Source organism: Pseudoliparis swirei, chromosome 19 (assembly GCF_029220125.1).
Source record: "Pseudoliparis swirei isolate HS2019 ecotype Mariana Trench chromosome 19, NWPU_hadal_v1, whole genome shotgun sequence".
NCBI lineage: Eukaryota > Metazoa > Chordata > Actinopteri > Perciformes > Liparidae > Pseudoliparis > Pseudoliparis swirei.
The window spans coordinates 17,237,445-17,257,118 of record NC_079406.1 but is presented as its reverse complement, the minus strand read 5'-3'; the positions used below and the strand labels follow the sequence as shown (position 1 = coordinate 17,257,118).

Genomic DNA, 19,674 nt, shown 5'->3' with positions numbered 1-19,674 from the left:
AAAGGCGCGTCTGAAAGTCGCGCCGTGCCATAGGGAATCAATGGTTTTGCGGGCTAAGCGTTTTTGAGAGGCGTGTCTGGTGTGATCGAGCCCTGAGGAAGTTCGAAGTCGGCTGCGTCGGCGTCAGAGCCGAGCGACATTCGGATCTTTACGTGAATCCGAAGCGAAAACTCGTTCCACTACTGTCAGCGGTCGTTACTGTGACGACGCTCCGCCATTGGTTCGAGCGGGGGCGGGCTGTTGAATGACGGCCGTTGCTCTATTTACACCTCGGAGAGCAAAGACAGCCTCCCGGACCTACACAGGCCTACATATTGTCGGCGTTTCTCAATTCAAAGTACACGAGTACAGACTTGTGTTCTTTTGGAGTCTGGTCTTGGGAGTCCAGACTCCGGAGGACGGGAGGACGGTCTTTCTGCGATTGGAACAGCAGCTGACTTGATGACGTCACCACATCAGCTGTTCTTGCTCATGAGTTTACTCTAATTATTCACTGTAAATTATGTTTTACAGTCAAATAAACAAAACATCCTAAAATTACATTCCGTGACTCAACAACAGTAGTATTTATAAAAAGTCAACTGTCAGTAGTTTATTTTCTCCTCCGCTACTGTTTCCGGTTGCTGGTGAAATGCATTCTGGGATATCGGCTGGCCAGAGTAAGCACAAGTCTCCTCTGATGCATCCTCCGGAAAGTGGGAGGATCAAGTCACATCCGGGTGTTTTGACCGTGCTTTGCGAGAAGCGAACTTTGAATTGGAACATGTACCCGGGCTGAGACTGATGACGTTTCACGAGTCACGAGGACACGAGTAGAGGAAAGTACGCACAAGTACGCATATTGAGAAACGCCGTGTATCTTTACACCCGCGCACCAATCGGCTACATTATCGCGGAGGAGGGGAGGGGCGGGGGGAGGAGGGAGGGAGGGGGGGGGGGGCCTGCGCGCGGATTGCGTGACCAGACGAAACAGTGTCGAGATTCAAGCGGACGTTTTCACAGGTTGATCTGTTGGGGAGAAAGCAAAAGTAGCCTACATGATTGTTGTCGATAGGTTGCTTCAACAGACACGGCCTAACATTGGAAGGAGGAATAGGCGGCGCCTGCCAATTCCTGGAAAAATACAGAGCTCCAACCAGAATGAGACATTTACAGTTGTGCAGGTTGGGGTATATTCGCCGAGGTTGACGCTCAGACTTTGGCTGCAAGCAGCGTGTGGAAAGGGTTGTGTCAATCAGCGAGGACCGTCTGTCCTGCATTTTGTGACAGATAGCCAATATAATCTTATATTTAAATCGGCGCTCATATGTCAGTGCGCCCACAGTAACCTCTTCGCCAGACCAGACCAGACAGCATGGGGGTCAACGGGCTAGACAACCAGGCGCAGCCGTCCAGCGGAGTGTCCCGGGCGGAGGACACAGCTGCGGATCCTCAGACGGAGAAAAGTGTTGCTCCTCGAGAAGCAGACTGCAGGAAGGATGACCAGATCGTGCAGGAGGACAGCTCCCTGCGGTTGCTGGAGGCCGGCTGCAAACCGCCCCTCTCCCCGGCTTGTGACTCCGAGTCGGTGGTCCGGGTGGAGGAGCCCGGCGACGGAGCCGCGTTCGTCCCACCCGAAGGAGGTTACGGCTGGCTGGTGGTTTTCGCGGCCACCTGGTGCAACGGGTCGATCTTCGGCATTCAAAACTCTTTCGGCATCCTTCACATGATGCTGATGAAGGAGCACGCAGACCCAGACGACAAGACGTCCCAGTTCAAAGTGGGTGAGTACCGGACAGTCTGCTGAGGCGAGCTCGACGACGAGATGAAACGATACCTCTACGGGTGGACATGTGATGTACATTCGTCTTGAATGCATGCAAGGTACATTACAATCATATCATGTCCTATGCAAAGCTAAAAGGTGGACATTGGACGTTGATTTGAAAGAATATCAGCATCCTCTCGTAACAGCAGCGTGGTGAGTGCTGCTTAGGTTTCGTGTCACACATGCACACTTAAAGACATATGGATCATCCCAGAGTTAAAGTGAGTTTGCCCTGCACTTAAAGTGGCCCACTAAACATATAGTATTACATTACATAACGGGCCTTATGAGGCATGTCAGCACGTTGGTTTTTTTTTTATCGAAAAGTGTTCATGCCTTCTAAAACATGCTCCTTACTCCTTGATTGAGTTGGTCAGCTGCATGTTTTGGAGACTCGTTAACAGATGTTTGGCTGAGCAGCTCTCTCCTCGCTATTCATCCACACCACGGTTATTTTTACTCCTTTTAACTAGAAGCAGAAAATGCTTTTTGGTTATTCACAAGTGGCTCTTTTGCCAGTGGACCCCCTTAAAGGCTGAAAGTTACAGAAATGTACCCCAACTATTTTAATTACTCAAGTGTGACCCAGCTAACTTTCGTTAGATTTAAGACATAGACATTACTCCAGTGCTAAATATAGTGTACAAGCTAAAATACCTTGTGATCATTTAATTCTAGGAATTTATATTCATATGTCACACAGTAAAGCTGTTAGCCGCATGCCGTTCATGACCATAATAAGGTCAATGTTCACCTCTCGGTCTCCCTGCATGCTTCAATTTAAACCATTCTGTTCTATGAATATCACAAGTTTGTGAACGTTTTCTCAAAATACTGGATGGTGCAAAACTTGACGAGGACACAGCCAGATACTGAAGCAGGCACATGCATCTTAATATAGAAATCACTTATGTTACTTTCAAGGAACAAGACAAATCAGTCTACACAGGCATGTGCACAGACATTTTGGGGGGCAGGTGCTCAAACCAAAAAAAAGGGCACCCATTGCCAAAATAAATTCTGACAGAGTTGAAGCATTACACTGATGATGCTGTCCTCGACCTGCGTTTCCTCTGGGCAGGATTAGACAGCTAGCTTACATTTTCCTTATGAATAAAGATGAATTATTACATGGCAACAACAGTACAAGCGTTCTGATTGGCTAATGGGTCGTCATGCCAGCCACTATCGTCCTCCTCGCCGGTCTGATATGTATCCGTATTGCCCTCTGACCTCATTTTCAAAATGAGCGATATTGATCGTCATCAACAGCCAAGAGGAAATTCAGAAGCAGCGAAAATGTGTTATTGAAAGTGATGAAGACTATAAACTATAGTTTGAATCACTTGTGTTGTTACTTTACTGTAAATTAAAATTTATTTTAGCTGAGCCGTGTTGTTCGTTTTCTACAAGATTGGTCGTTGTAAGACTGCAACAGACCAAACAAAGAGATAACACATAAAACAATGAGGCACAAGGATAGCATGACACCGAGAGCTCGCATTGTTAGAATAGTCTAGCTGCTATTTTCTAGCTGTGAATTCTCGTGACATTTATAAACATACTTTTAACATACTTTCGAAATTGTCTAAACTGCATTTATACAACACAAAGAAAATGTTCTCTCTTCTCTCTCTCCATTCATTAAACATGACGTCAGTAAACAACTGCAAGGCTTTGAAATCAGGGATTTCGTGAGTTTATGTTTGTTTATTTTCTCAGGAAACGTCGGACCAGTTGTGACATCATGTTTTCAGCAGCGCTAATGTTGTGGTTGATTTATCACAAAACAACGTCGGGGGACAAACACCATCATGACCTGTGTGTCTGATGCTGCGGGTCAGAGGAGAAGGAGGTGCACCCGTTTGGTGGCGCGAGGAGCACTGCGCGAGCACGAAGTGGAGGAGGAGGAGGAGGGAGGAGCGCGGCGGGAGGAGGAGGAGGGGGGGCTCGTGAGCGCCACGGAGCACGTTGGGGCGAAATTCTCACAAGAACTCAAATAAATGCCCCGTCGGATATCAAATCACATTTGTGGGGACTTGATGACAGAGAGAGTAACTTTTATTCTTAAATACTGAAGAATGAAAAAAATGTCTCCAGCAAAAAGGGCCCTTTACTCATCCAGGGCAAAAGGGCTGGTGCTTGAGCACCACTAGGGCTCTATCTGTGCACGTGCCTGAGTCTACAGACTAACTTTGAAAACTAAGACTTCCCGAGCCTCCTTCCATAACTGAAATGGTTTTGCTTGTGTTTGTTCCCTTATCTTCCATATAACAACCACATTTTAAGGGAACACACTTCCACATCCACTTAATTGTCAATAAAGCATATTTGGAGAGCTTTGGACTCTTACCTCTGAGGTTATTATCACATAAATTACTTCTGACTAAATTAGTCATTATTAAGGGAAGAAACTTCTGATGGATGAAACTCTGAAATGGTCTGTTTTAGATTATAGTGAAAATAAATGTTTTTTTAGGAGGGGAGTAGCATGTAACAAGAGTAGGTATTTTCTTAACTTCCTGTCAAGATCCACAATCACCAGCGAAGGTCACGATGTTGGAAGGGATTACGGCTCCAAGACTGTTCCCTAGACCAAGTTCAACATTTCTCATTCGCATGAAAAACAGTTACAGAGGAATAGAGAACTTTAAGTGAAAACCAAAAGGCTCATTTAAGCCCATGTTAATTTATTTAGTGACGTCTTGAACCTTATCATCTCTAATTTATGTGAAGGAAACTACTGCCTGGGGGAAGCTCGACAAGGCATCACATTTCTTTTAGTGCTTACTTGAGTGAGTCAGAGAGTGTGTTGGGCCTAAAAAGAGATTCCAGATGTATTACTTACAGCAGGCCTATTCAACTAGCGGCCCGAGGGCTGGATACGGCCCGTTTGAATTTAACTATGGCCCGCAAGACTGCCTGCAAATCAGTATAGCTTGGTAAGAAAAAATAAAACTGACGGACACGCCTCTTTTATACATTGAGACATCTAACCCAGAGCCATTGAGTTTCACTGTTGCCTCAACCAAACCTGTATGGTTACATCTTTATTAGGGCTGCAACAACGAATCGCTAAAAATCGATTATTAAAATAGTTGGCAACGAATTTCATTATCGATTCGTTGTGTCGCGCGATTATTACGGCGCTCAATAAGTCGCGGAGTATAAACAAAGTTGAGTTGAGCGCAGAGCGGCGCAGGAGAAACCGGAGCGGAGAGAGAGGAGAGAGAACGCTGCGTTGTGAGAGCCAATCAGCATTGAGCTGCTCCTCTGTTGATGAATCTAATTGGCTGCTGCTGCTCACGTGGTGCTGGAAGCGGAAGTGGGCCGATGAGAACCACCTGCGGCTGAACGTGGCCAAGACCAGAGAGATGGTGGTGGACTTCAGGAGGAAGGCGACAGCTCCTACACCTCTGAGTGTCCTGGGAGTGGACGTGGACATGGTGGAGGAGTACAAGTACCTGGGCGTCTCCATCGACAGCCGACTGAACTGGAAGGCCAACATCAACGCTGTGTACAAGAAGGGGATGAGTCGACTCTTTTTCCTGAGAAAGCTTCGATCCTTCAACGTGTGCAGCAAGATGCTGGAGATGTTCTACCAGTCGGTTGTCGCCAGTGTGCTGCACTTTGCCATTGTCTGCTGGGGGAGCAGCATCGGAGCCGGTGACACCAGCCGTCTCAACAAACTGGTTAGGAAGGCTGGCTCCATCATCGGCTGCCAGCTGGAGCACCTGGAACAGGTGGTGGAGAGGAGGACGTTGAAGAAACTTGTGTCCATATTGGACAACCCGGACCACCCTCTCCACCACCTCCTACAGGGACAGAGGAGGACTTTCTCCAGACGTCTCCTCACGCTCCGCTGCCACAAGGACAGATACAGGAGAACATTCCTGCCGGCGGCTATGAGGCTCTACAACAGATCACCTCTTGCCAGATCATAGTGCAATAACTACAACAATAACTGAATACTTACACTATGTTGATCTGCACTTCACACATCTCATTTGTTTGCACTACACACATACACACACATCATTTCATTTGCTCTGCACTCATACACACACTTTGCTTTTTGCACTCTGTCTATATTTAATATTTTGTGTATTTGATTTGTCAGTGTTGTTGTGTGTTGTGTATGCATGTGTGTTGTATATTTACATATATATTTTGTTTTGTATTTTACTTTTATTTTACTTGTATACTTCTATATCTTTCATCCCTGTTTCTTATGTTTTGTTTTTACTCTTGTGTGTTGCTGCTACTGTCACGACAAATTTCCCCTTGGGGATTAATAAAGTATATATCTATCTATCTATTCACGTAGTCGGAGACATTCACGGAGCTGTGCGCCTACGGGTGACGTTGTGAACTCAGACACCAGGGCGCTACATGTCACGACGTGTGTGGCATTTCCACAAGAGTATAACGTAGAAAACGTGGTTATTTATTCCGTGGCGGATAGTGGAAAATATTTTTCCACGGAGAAAGGCAACGGAGATAAACCACGACGCTACTCGCTGTGAGCGCTGCGCGTGCAGACGTCATTTAACGGAGCGGAGCAGCGCGTGCGCTCTGATCGCTCTTAATGAAGTATCGATACTAAAAATATGCTAAATCACATCGTTTTTAACGTACGGGTACTTTGTTAGTATCGCTACACCGTGCAGCGTGACAGCAGCAGATGTAGCGGACTAACATTCAAGCTAACCTAACTTCCCAAACGCTGTGGACATCGGAACGCTGATTGGCCGAGACGCGACACGTCCATCAAAGATGTTTTATTGCGAAGAGCACCACTTCACATTTTTTCCGCGTCTCACTGCAATCTCAACGGCAGCGGGCCAGGTGAAAAAAATAATAAATCGGAATGCGTCTGATATTGTTCAGGGGGCGGGGCCACATGGGGACCACTGCTCAGGAGAGGAGAGCTGTAAGTCTGTTTGTGACGGTTCATCACCATGGTGACCAGTGAACAGGTTCATCACCATGGTGACCAGTGGATCTCCAGGACCTTTCCATGTCTTTAAACCAAATTTCCATGATTAAACATTTTGTGAAAACTCTGTCTATACGTTACAAAGTGAGAAGATGTAGTATTTAAACTAACAATGAGAATTCCAAAGCATACCGTATATATACCGTGTAAATTAAAATTAGAATAAAACAAATTTGCATTATTTTTCCAAATATTTTGGGATTTTATTTTTTTCAATTACTTTTCTAGGCCTGCTAATAGCCATTTAAAAATTCCATGACTTTTCCAGGTTTTCCATGACTGTACGAACCCTGTTTTGAATAATGGGTTGGAAATTAAAGTTTTTTTGTTTTTTTAATCGATTAATCGATAAAATAATCAACCGATTAATCGATTATCAAAATAATCGTTAGTTGCAGCCCTAATCTTTATGTTACGCACCCGTGTTGGTTGCCGTAACCCACTCCTCACTTGCGCTCTGGTCTGGCTGACCACTGAAACACCTGCGCTAGCTGACGATACCATTAAGCTGCAAAATGTCTCTCTCAAAGCCGAAGCGTCGGAAAGTTGACTGTGAAAACCGCCAATTCCAAAGTGAATGGACTGAAAAGTATTTATTTACTTTGCCAGCCGTAATGAGCAACAAACCAATGTGTTTATTGTGCAGCGAATCCATTGCTGTGATGAAAGAATATAATGTGAAGACTAAAGAGGCACTACAAGTCGAATCATGGCTCATTTTCGAACAGTTTTCCCGAGGGCTCTGATGAACGTAGGAGGAAAGTAAACGGACTGTTAGCATGTTTTCAACGAGGGCAGTGTACCCTTAGTCGCTTTTGCACGGAACAAGAGAGAGCCATGATAGCATCTCTACGATAGCCTGGACACTAGCCAGACAGAAGAGGCCCTTTACCGAGTCGGAGACTGTTAAAGACTGCATGCTTGCAGTTATTGATGAAATGATTGTTGACGAAAAAGTGAAGGCAAGCGTCACTTCGTCCATTAAAAAAGTGCCTCTCTCGGACACATCAACTCTCCGCAGACTGGAGCTACTGGCAACGGATGTCGAAGGGAAGCTTTTGGAAAACCTTCGAAAAGCAGAGTTTATGTCTATCGCTGTGGATGAATCGACTGACTGTACCGACATGGCCCAGCTGTGCATATATGTGAGGTTTTATGATGGAGTGCGCGTTCGGGAGGAACTACTGGGGCTCGTTCCGCTGGAGGGACACACTACAGGTGAAGTGATTTTTCAAAAGATTGTCACGTTTTTTAATGAGCATGAACTGGATTTACAAAAAGTCTGCTTGTTGGTTACGGATGGAGCTCCTGCTATGACCGGTAGAGTGAAAGGGCTGGTGGCCAGGTTGGCAGTCGAGCCCGCAAATGCAGTTTTTACACTGCATCATTCATCAGGCTGTACTGTGCGCAAAGCTCAGCGGCGATCTGAAGAACAACATGGACACTGTTATGAACATTGTGAATTTCATCCGCTCAACCTCCAGCCTTCAACATCGCCTCTTCCGTATGTTGCTTGCTGACGCATCTGCAGAGCACACTGACTTGCTGGTTCATCGTGATGTCAGGTGGCTCAGCAAAGGAAAGGTTTTGGAACGTTTCTGTGAACTCCGCCAGGAGATTTTGTCTTTCCTTCGCACGTGTAAACACAAACGGGCAGCACACTTCTTGGAGCGCATGTTGGATGAACAGTTTATGGCAGAAGTCCACTTTCTTTGTGACATTTTTGGACACTTGAACACTTTGAATCTGGAAGTTCAGGGGCGGAAAAGTCTATCGCTGATTTGGTTGAGAGGCTGTGCGCCTTCAAAACAGAGTTAACGATTTTCACGTCAGACCTAATGTCAGGAAGGTTGCTGCACTTCTCACAACTCTGTGCATTCATGAGTGCAGCACCTGGGGCACACGTAACGCCAGTCATGACAAACTTTATGAGAAATCTGACTGATAACTTCACTGAGAGATTCCAAGGCTTCAGTATTCCTATTGAGGTACTGCAGTTTGCTCGTGACCCATTCTCCATCAAACCTGAGGCAGACTTCTGTGTAAAAGCAAAAGGGGTAATGTCTTGCATTCAGTGGCGGCTGGTGAAATTTGTTTTGGGGGGGGCGCAGTTTAAATAGCACTCAACAATGAGAAGAAAAGAGGTTTTGAGTAGACTATTGTAAAAAACAAAGCTTTATTTCAAGAACACAGCGTGCTCAACACGGTCCAATAACAACTATCAACACACTGTAACTTTGGGCATGAGAGGTTCAGAGCAGCTTTAAGAAACATTGGGTTGGGTTTCAGAGGTTTGCAAAATAAAAGAGTTTCACCCTCACATGAAAGAGGTTCAGAGCAGAATAGAGTCAGAAAGAGATCACATGTTACATTGGGTGACAGAGTAGACCCACTACTGTAAAGACAAGTAGCCTCCTCTCTTTAAAGTTGGCAAACTTCTCCATAACTCTCTGGTTAAAGTCAATCATGTCTGTAACCAGCCTGTTTCCATTATTCTGGAGGGAATGTGTCTGTTTTTCAGAACTTCTTCGTTGTGTTTCGATGCCAGTTCGGTCTCCTTCTGCTGCTCTGCAAGCAGGGTTAGCTTCATGCTGTTAGCGAGTTAGCTCCATGCTCTTAGCTAGATAACTGCGGCAAGATTCGTGCTTTACACTTGTCTGCAGCTCTTTAGATCCCTCCCCCCGTTGTAGTCCAGAGAGTTTCAGTCCCAGGACTTTGGAACAACAGACGGGAAACTAAACAGCGCATTACTCACTGAGCACCAGCTGACAGCTCCGTTAGCAACCTGCTCCCGTAGCTCCGTGGAGCTCTCTGGCTGAGGGAACCATACGTCTCTGATCTGCCGAATAGTCCAGTCACGTGAAATAATAAAACGATGTCATTGGCCAATGAGCGCACATTTTTGTGCCCCAAGATTCACGTTTCATCCGCCAATGAGAAGCCGTCCTTGCCGAAACGACTGTGAAATGTTTGCTCGCTGCCGCACACACACGTTTGGCCGGAGCCCCGAAAAAGGGGAGGGGCTTCTCTCCGTGAGGATGAGTGGCGATATATTATATTTTTTCACATTAACTTAAGTGGTTGTTGACAGGCTGACGGTCTCCCACACACATTTAGCGCGTCAACACGGTATATTTACTATTTAAATGATTTGGCATATAATGTTTTTTGACAGGATGTATTTTTTTCCCATTTTTTTTTTCATCTCACAATTTTAAGAGGGGCGGCGCCCTAGCGCCCTCTATGGACGCACCGCCACTGCTTGCATTGATGAGAGCCTTCTTCAGATGGAAATGGTTGATGTCCAGTCCTCATTTGCTTTAAAGCAGCACTTGCTGTCTGAGGGTGCAGTGAATTTTTGGTGTAACCATGTTTGCCAATACCAGTACCCCACAATCAGGAAAGTGGCGCTGCTAATACTAACAATGTTTGGATCCACCTACACATGTGAGTCTAGCTTTTCTCACACGAATGCAATCAAAACAAGGGCACGTTGCTCCATGACCAATGAAAAGCTACACGAGTGTCTCAGGGTTGCCCTTACTACTTATGAGCCAAACTATGTTGAAATTGCCAAATCAAGGCAATGCAATTTTTCTCACTGAGTCAAACAGGCTCAAAACCACATAGGTCTGATAATTAAAGTAGTTGTGTAGTCGTAAAATACCTTGACTGAGGCATGTAATGCTATCAAACTGAAAATGCACAGAATACAAATCTGTTTTATGGTTCAACAGGCTCCCTTTTGGTTTGTCTGGAGTTTTAGTTTTTACCTTTAACAAATATGGACATGAACCTGCTATAGGCACCTTATTTTTGGCTTGTTTGTGATAATATCATGAGTCGGCCCATTTTTTGTTTATCTGGTGGATGCTGTTTTACCAGAATTATCTGGCTATTTGTGTTTATGGATATGAACCTGCAAAGCACCTTATTTCTGCTTGGAAATGTTGTTGAAGGCTTATTTACTATTATTGTGATGGATACTGTTTCAAGATGTTCAGTTTACATTATGCATTTTGGGATATGGACCTGCTGTAACTACCTAATTTCTGCTTGGAATTGTTTTTAATAGTTTCCTGAAAAGGCTCATTTATTGTTAATCTGATATCTGAATACTATTAGACTATTTTCAAATTGTTTTCTACATTTGTGGATATGGACATGTCAGAAAAACAGTCTCATTTTTTGTTTATGTTTTTTATGTAACTTTTGCACTTCTGTATCAAAGCTTGATAGCCTTCCTGTGTTTTGGAATGGAATTACAGTCTGTAACTGATTATATAAAGTGGAAGAAAAGAGATGCGTGTGTGACTGTTTACCTGTGGAAATATACATTACTGTTTTTCATTTTTAGCCATTATTTGATCAATATTCTGTGCGTCCCTCACACCCCCCGTGATTTTCTTATTCGGCCCACTTGCTACTGAAGTTGAATAGCCCTGACTTACAGTATATCTTGCATTCAACAGAGGGCAGTTGCTGTCAAGGTATTACGAGCCAGCTTTCCACCCTTTTTCTGACTTGTGAGAGATTTCACCCCGAGCCGTTCCTTGGATTTGATTCTTGGTTATTCTCATATGAGAAAGGATTAAGCTGGTAGGCTCAGTACTGACCGTTTCCCCCCTGCAATAGAAGAAAACAGAGGGAAACAGTTTAACAACAATAGCCACAGCTGTAAAAGCCCCCTTTGAACAACAATCCAGTCTGAGAGATCAGTAAAAATGACATTCACATGTGTAGAATGTCTTAAAGCAACATACTTCCCAAGCGATACACTACAGCCCCGTAAGGAGAGAAGGCAGCACTAAATGATTGAGAAGCGATTACAATTAGGTCTTTTTACCACGCTTGTTTAAACAAGGTATTTATTAAGCCTCGAGGCGAAAACAACGTATTTTCAAAAAAGTTCATAAGTATCAATGTGGGGGATCAAAAAAGCTTCTTTTTTAAAAGTAAAAAAGGTAATGAGATGGGGGGGTTATGAGTTGCAGATGTTGGTATTTTACTCAATGATTAGAGCATGGCACGGTAAGAAGTTTAATTTCTGTTGTTACCACATGTACACCATTGCTTTCATGTAAAAGATTTGTAACCAGTACATCTTAAAAACTGTAACACTATAATCCGCGGGGAGGGATGAGGTGATGTGTGGTTGACGACTGGTGAACCACATGTGCAAGGGAGGAAGAAATGTTTGCGTTGTGCCGTTTCTGCTGCAGAAGAATTTGAAAAAACTGGGAATGCGAGCGAAGCGGCAAAGACATGGGCTGAGTGAGCAAGTGATTTATGTTTTCTCAATACTTGACATTATTTCCCATCTATATACCACTAGTGTGAAACAGATCAGTGGGAAGACTGCAAACGAGACAAAAAACCAGAGGCTCATTCGAGTACAATGTGTCCTGTTTGTGTCTGAATGTAGAGCTAAAGGAGTGGTTGTTGTCTTGTCTCACTCCAGTTAAGTGGACAGACTATACATCTTGATGACAGCAGCATTAGGCCGTGAATGAAGTTGCCCATTAAATGCTAAAAAAGACACTGATGACACTTAAGAAACCAGACTTTTAAACAACCTAAGTGGGAAAATGGAAATATATCAGAAAGTTACAAGTGACTCTGTGCCACAAGAGATGGCATGTTGACACATTTAGTAGTGGTTCAGTGTAGCTTATAGTGATTTCAGTAATAGTTGAGAAACAATAGTAACATACAAGTAAAACTAGTCAGAGATTATGTGTGTTTGAATGTTGTGTAGTTTGTTTTATTGTGTCTTATTTGACTTGGTAATTAGGCTATGTTCAAACCCGATTTGTTTCTTAAATCCGATCTGTTACACAGAATGTCCACACTGTTTGTTGCAAATGATCAGATCGGATTTGTGTGTCCATACATCCCCAACCTATCTGCATGGGTTGCTGGAGTCAGGAACTACGTTGATACACTGGTGGTTTTCTAACGAGAAAGCGTTTGCCTTCCAACCAATCACACTGTCCAGTCGATAAGTGAAAGCTAATTGGTCGTTCCATTGCAACATAAGCATGCAGCATAAACGGAGCTATGCCTCCGCCATTTTGGACCAAAGGCTTCTTCGGTGCCTTACAAAAGTAATGTATTGTCATATATTTAATGTATCTATCGAAACAGCCTGCGTTGAACAATTCAATATTATACATATGCACACTATTTATAGCTATTTACTTTTTGCCCGCTTCCCAGAGGAGTTATAACCGGCTACGACCACGCCAACGTCCCATTTCAAACCATTGGCCTCGCTTGTAATACCTCTGTGTTAGAGAGCATCTTTGGAGCAACTTTCATAGGAATGAACGGGTCGCTGCCTCCAACACTGTATCCTGTTCTCTTTATATATCCGTGGGCTGTGAAAAAGAGTTTAGAATCGTTATTCTTCTGTCCGGACTTTCTTAAATCAATGCCAAAAACACGTTTGAGCTGACAGTTTCAACAAGGGCTTAGTCATACAATATAGTCAGATAAACAGTATTTAGCAGGTGTTTATTACTGGGGGATAGAATTAGCAAATCTTTAAAGGACAATGCCCAATTTGACCCGTGGTCAATCCGCAGGTTACCTTGGCCTTAAATAACAATAGTATCCGTTTCAACAATTTATTTCTAAAGTTGTGGTCAGAATGTACATTTTTATTGAATCAAAGGTGGCCAACGCTCAAATCTCCATTCTGCCAAGAGAAGAACAAGTAATAAAATAATTAGCATGCTGCTGTGCTCTGTAATGCTGTCTTGTAGTTCTGCTGCCAAGGATTTCACCAGCATCTCCAGGGCAGGGGAATGGGTTTGTCTGGGATTAGTAGCAAGTATACAACTTCAACGCAAGTATGCAGGACAACAGGGATTGGACCCAGATGCACAGTTGATGGCTCACAGGCAGGAAGTCCAAATCTTAGGCAGGAAACCGGCAGACAGGTAATGGAAGACAGGTGCACAGCATTGCAACTATGATGATCTGACAAAGGAAATGTGGAGAGGGCTTGACAAGGAAATGAGATGCAGATGAGGAGATAAGTGGGGCAGGCTTATTAGGGAAGTGGGAACAGGTGTGTGGCTGTCCGGTGATGGGGAAAGGAAGGAAAGCACCACGGCATCTGGTGGACGGATGAACAATGGCAGTTGTGTGAATGGGGGCACTAGAAATGTGTGTGGAGAGGAGGGACAAAGCTTGACACATTCATGGACTGCGGCTTACTTGTTAGAAGACACACCTGCTACATTTGTGACAGCTGATCCCCAAAATGCTATGTTCTCAGGGTTTATCCTGGGTCAAAATAGGTCTTCGGTGCTCCCAAACAATTTTTTTGTTTATGTTGTCTATGTTGCCATATCACCGTAATTAGCAGACATCTGTCTTTTAAAAAATATTTTTTTCACATGAATAATGGAGGCAATGCTTGAGGAAATCATTTTGCTTCCACTTTAGATTAAAATAGATAGGTTTATAGATTGACAATTAGAGATGCACCGATCAGGTTTTTGGGTGCCGATCACCGATCACTGAAATCAGTATCTGCCGATCCGATAATACCGATCACCGATCACGGTGTCAATTGAAGCATTCTATTTATTGTGTAGCATTATTGCCTAGGACTATGAGGAAATACATATATAAAGCACCTCAAACATTAAAGAAATTACCGATTTCTTTAAACATTTAGGATTTTTACTTTGAAAATTTCCTAATTGATACATTAAAATTGATTGATTGCCAGTGATGGGGATTTCAGATATGTGTGGAACACATCTGCATCATTCATTTCCTGGAACTCTTGGGGAAATCTATATACAGGACTTTTCTTAACATACAAAAGTCTGACTTATTTTTATAAACTCTTCCTTGGTACAGTAAAAATGTTTTAATGTTAGCATAATTTAAGCTAAATCTCAGATCTCTAAAGATACAAAATCAGTTCATTGTTTACTTGTATGTTATTTCGTGTATGATTTGTCGAAATCTTATTTTGAAAAACGGATGTTGTTTCACGTGGTTCTTTCCGCTATCTTTGCAAAACCGGATGTTGTCACTTAAATCCTTCCGCTAACTTTATCAAAAACCCTCGCTCGCGCCCGATCGAGTGCGTGTACCGTCAACATCAGTCTCTAGGGGGCAGACATGTGAGTGTCGGCTGAGTTGACCCAGAGATTCAACTCGGGGGACGGGGACGCCGCTCGGTGCGTGAGGATCCTCGTGACCTCTGACCTCTGCGGCCCTCGCCGGCGATTTTCTCCGTTGCGATGCGCCGCGATTGAAACGTCTCTGATTGTTCTCGCAGATTTTATGTCATCTGATCGGCCAGTTTGATCGGCCGTTTTGAGAACGCCGATCAAAACCGATAATGGGAATATCGGCCGATATGGATCGGCGCCGATCAGATCTGTGCATCCCTATTGACAATAGTCCAGGTGTATTCGTGCACGTCGGGCTGTTGAGTGATCAGCAGCTGGCCGCTCTGTCCATTCACCTCACAGTTGCGTATTGATCAGACAAGAAGACACGCTTATCAACTCGATTACTATTGATCAAAACAGAACGAGGGTTCGGCTGTAGCCTCCTTGAAACATACTATTGAGAACATATTCGCTGACATGCACACATGCTGAAAGTATGAGAAACTCTGACAACAACGTAACTACCTTTCGTATACCTTATTTATTTCTTCTCATCTTCTCGGCACACGCTTTATACAGCTCATACTTGCTTGCTACCTTCAGAATGAGCTTGTTTTTTCTTTAATGTGTATCTGTGCTGTGTGTTCATAAAGGGTATACCAGTAGTTTCTTGACAGTTAGTGCACTGTCCAATAAGACCTAAGGTGTTGACTGATATAAGCTAAAACGTGAGGATTCAACCGGAACATTTGTAGCCGTCTGTTATGGTAAACAAGACTCACAGTTTGGAATATACTAGATACAATATCTTCTTGGGAACTTGATTCTTAGAATTAAGCAACCACTTAGCTTGCTAACCCTAAAAACCTACCCATCAAATATTTGCCATCTTAAAGCAAGTTTTTGATGTGGTCTTTGGCTCGTGATTTCTTTTTGTTAAATCCAATTCTGCCAACTATTCCTGTTGGACATCGGCCAAAATAAAATCATGATATAGTCACACAAGTATTGCATTGTTTAGTTGATGGAATATTTCTTCTATGTGTCTCAAGATAATACAGGAATCCGTCAGATTTCATTTGGATTGTTTTCCGCACTGTGAAATGAAACGGGGACAATGTTTTTTTTGTTTTTGTTGAGGGTTCAGGGAAATTCCCCCAAAATACTTTTCTCGTACTTGCTTGCAGTGACATCTATCGAAGCAGATTTTTTAAATTACATTGGTGCCGAACTAGGAGGAGACCCAGGGGAAGACCCAGGACACACTGGAGGGATTATATCTCCCGGCTGGCCTGTGAACGCCTCGGGATCCCCCAGAATGAGCTGGAAAATGTTGTGGGTGAGAGGGAAGTCTGGGTCAGCCTGCTGGGTCTGCTGCCCCCGCGACCCGACCCCGGAATAAGCGGATGAAAATAGATGCATGGATGGTTGGTGCTGGATAACATTTTGTTGGTACTGCTCAAAACAGTGACACCTTTTAAAACAGCCAGTGGCAACATATTTTTCCAGAATTAATGTCATGGCCTCTAAGGATAATCTAAAGAGCATGCTCTGTATAGTTTTATTTAAATTAACTTCCTACATTACTTGAACTCTAAAACCGAGGAACTAAAGGTCTTTAATCCATATGCTGCAAATTAGATAGGAATGGTAAGACCCTCAAATTAAACTAAAAGTTGGTGCTTTAACCTCAGTAGAGATCCTGTCGTATAAAGGCAAACGAAACAAAATGGTGTCACTTTCCAAACACATTGCTTTTGCACTGTAGCTGCAAGTTGACAGGTTCGGCAACCTCTGTGAAATTAATTTTGGGCTCCATATTGTAATTGGTTTCGCATACAGGAGGATGTTTATGTAGATACCGAACTAATTTCGGAACGGTTTCAACTTTGACACATACATATGATATCAGTCAAAGTATTTGTATAAACATACATATATATTTGGTTTGGTCTTATTTTGTCATGATATACATTGAGACCAATGAACATAGTTCTAAAAATAGGGAACTAGAACAAAACTAAGTACTCTTGTGAAACTCTCTCGTGACATTAAACATCGCCCAACAGTGTTTCTCTGCCAAAGAGAAGATAGTTCCTCGAATGTTCTGAAGGCCTGTATAGAAACTCAAGAGAGAAACGCTTGTTCAGCCTCCTCACTACCACGACACACACATCTTTTCTTTCCACTTTAGTTTCCATTGTTTTGTCCTTTTTCTTTTGTTTGGAGCCCTAATCGTCTGTAATGAGCACACTCAGCTCAGTCTATTCACAGACCTTTAGCTGGTGCCAGGCCATGGGGGAACTGGGGATTGCTCTGGTTGAAGGTTGTTCCTTATATGTTGGATGTGTACACAGGAACTGAGTGCACTTTCAAGCAGGGACCACAATTATCTTCCTCACAGTAGTTCAGGCAAGAAAGCATGTGAATGCAGGCTTGAATGAAGTAATTGCTAAATTTTAAAATGACAGTGACCGTGTTTACATGCATTCGAATAACTGGCTTAGTCGGACTGAAATCGAATTATCCGTTTCATGTAAACACCTTTGTTCGACTATGTGCGGTCCGACTACGATCGTTGAGTCCATCATCTGCTCCTCCGTCACCGTCTGGCACCCTGCAGCCACAGCCAAAGACAAGTGCAGGCTGCAGAGCATCATCCGCTCGGCCAAGAGGGTTATTGGCTGCAATCTGCCTTCCCTCCAGGTCCTGTTCACTTCCAGGTCACTGAAGCGGGCCAGAAAGATTGTCGCTGACCCCTCCCACCCTGGACACTCCCTGTTCGAGTCCCTCCCCTCTGGGAGGAGGCTGCGGTCCATCAGGACAAAGACCTCCCGCCACACCAAAAGTTTTTTCCCATCGGCAGTCGGGCTCATCAATGGAGCCCGGGTCCCCCACTGACTGACTGTCACCCCCAGGACTACCACCTCTTCTTCCACCTTCCTCTCTCCTCCTTCTTCCCGCTCCTTCCTCTTCCTCCTACTCCTCCTCCCTCCTCCTTCTTCTTCCCTCCTGGAGGCCTCCTCCACACACGTCACTTTAACATGCACTTTAACTTGAGGCCTCCTCCACACACATGTCACTTTATTTACATGCACTTTAACTTAAACACACGCCACATGTAACATACACTTTTAACTAAAACACACATCACTTGAAGCACACACCCAAACACTTTCACATTATTTGTTGTCTTTCTGTCGTGATGATTGTTGTTTGTCATGTCCAAATGTTGCACCTACCGCCAAAAAGAATTCCTCGTTTGTGTAAACATTCCTGGCAATAAAACTGTTTCTGATTCTGATTCTGATTCTGGTTTAACACACCTGGATAACTCGATCCGATCCGGTTGATAATTCGACTATCGCGGCATGTAACGGTGAATTGGATTAGGAACTGGACTTTGCGTCTTTGCGCATGCTTGAGATCCCGCCGCCCTCCTCCCTCCCTCCCATGTCGTGACCCGGAAGTCGAAAGAGACGATAAGTTGTCACTGCCGGGAGCCTGGCCGGCAGAAAACAAACAAACAACGCTATGGAGAACACAAGAGCCACCACACATTTCTGGACCGAAGAGCAGACAGAATTTATGCTTAACCTTGCTCTCTGTTCGCCATCTTTCTCGAAATGTTGATGTTGTTGTTGGTAGTGGTGAAGAGGTCAAGCGGAAATGGCTGTATCACCACGAGTTGTAATGAAAACAGCGCCACCTATCGTATAGGATATGACATGCTTTCGGCCAATGATTCGAATTACTCACTGCCATGTATATTGGGATAATAGCAGATCCCCCAAAAGATAGCATAGTCCGACTAAAGCAAGATTCGAATTATACCATCATGTAAACGCACTGAGTGAGACATACTGCTGATACTACTGATAATTGCATGTTACAAGGCTGCTTCCAATAACGCAATGTTCTTTTTCCCCTTCTTTTTTCTTTCTTTCCGGAAGCCAGGAAAAATGATTGTGAAGGGAAATGGTAAAATTAGTTATTTCTATAGGTTTTCCACATTACTCTACATGCTGTCATTTTGTGATTCCGTCTCCTGTAATAATATATACAACCAGTGATATTGGTGATATGCAAACTGACAGTGTTTAATGTAGTAATCCTTTGATATGTTTTATTTGTCTCAATCCTTGATACTAAGCAGTTATACACAGTATACTGCATGTCACTACTGTGAGTGTCATGCAGTATATTTCCTTGAATTATATTTGTGTTGGTGCTGAGCCATGGTGGCTGCAACTGCTCACTCCAGCCTCTGTTAGGAAAACCGCAAAATGCTATAATACAACGAATGATTCAACATGTACCCAGTACAGAAGTTTAGTAACAGAAAGGCAAACAAATTTTAGATGGCGGGATTAGTTATCAAAGACACACACAAACTGAGGAATCGACTAAAATATTTTACGAGAACTTCCGAGGATGAACCGCTAAGAGACTACACAGAATACAGGACGTCCAGATAGGGCGGTTAATGAGTGAAAGGATTTCAAATCCTGGGATCCTTTCAGACAAACAATCTGGACATGAGGTAGTGAACAAGGAACAGAAAGTGGTACTTGTGATAGGTTGAGCTGTCTTCAGTTGGAGAAAAACAAAGGAAAGCCAAAGCGATCCCAGATAAAGAAGTTTGCAGGGTGTACATACAGGACTGTCTCAGAAAATTAGAATATTGTGATAAAGTTCTTTATTTTCTGTAATGCAATTAAAAAAAC

The 19,674-nt window shown here is 43.6% G+C and overlaps 1 protein-coding gene across 1 annotated transcript in view; it reads left to right on the top strand.

Moving 5' to 3' along the window:
• The first annotated feature begins 972 nt into the window (after positions 1-972).
• Positions 973-19,674, top strand: part of slc16a2 (solute carrier family 16 member 2) — a 39,877-nt gene continuing 21,175 nt past the window's right edge. The window contains exon 1 of the mRNA XM_056439139.1: positions 973-1,763. Coding sequence (XP_056295114.1) covers positions 1,355-1,763 — 409 coding nt within the window. The 5' untranslated portion in view covers positions 973-1,354. The remainder of the gene's footprint in view (positions 1,764-19,674) is intronic.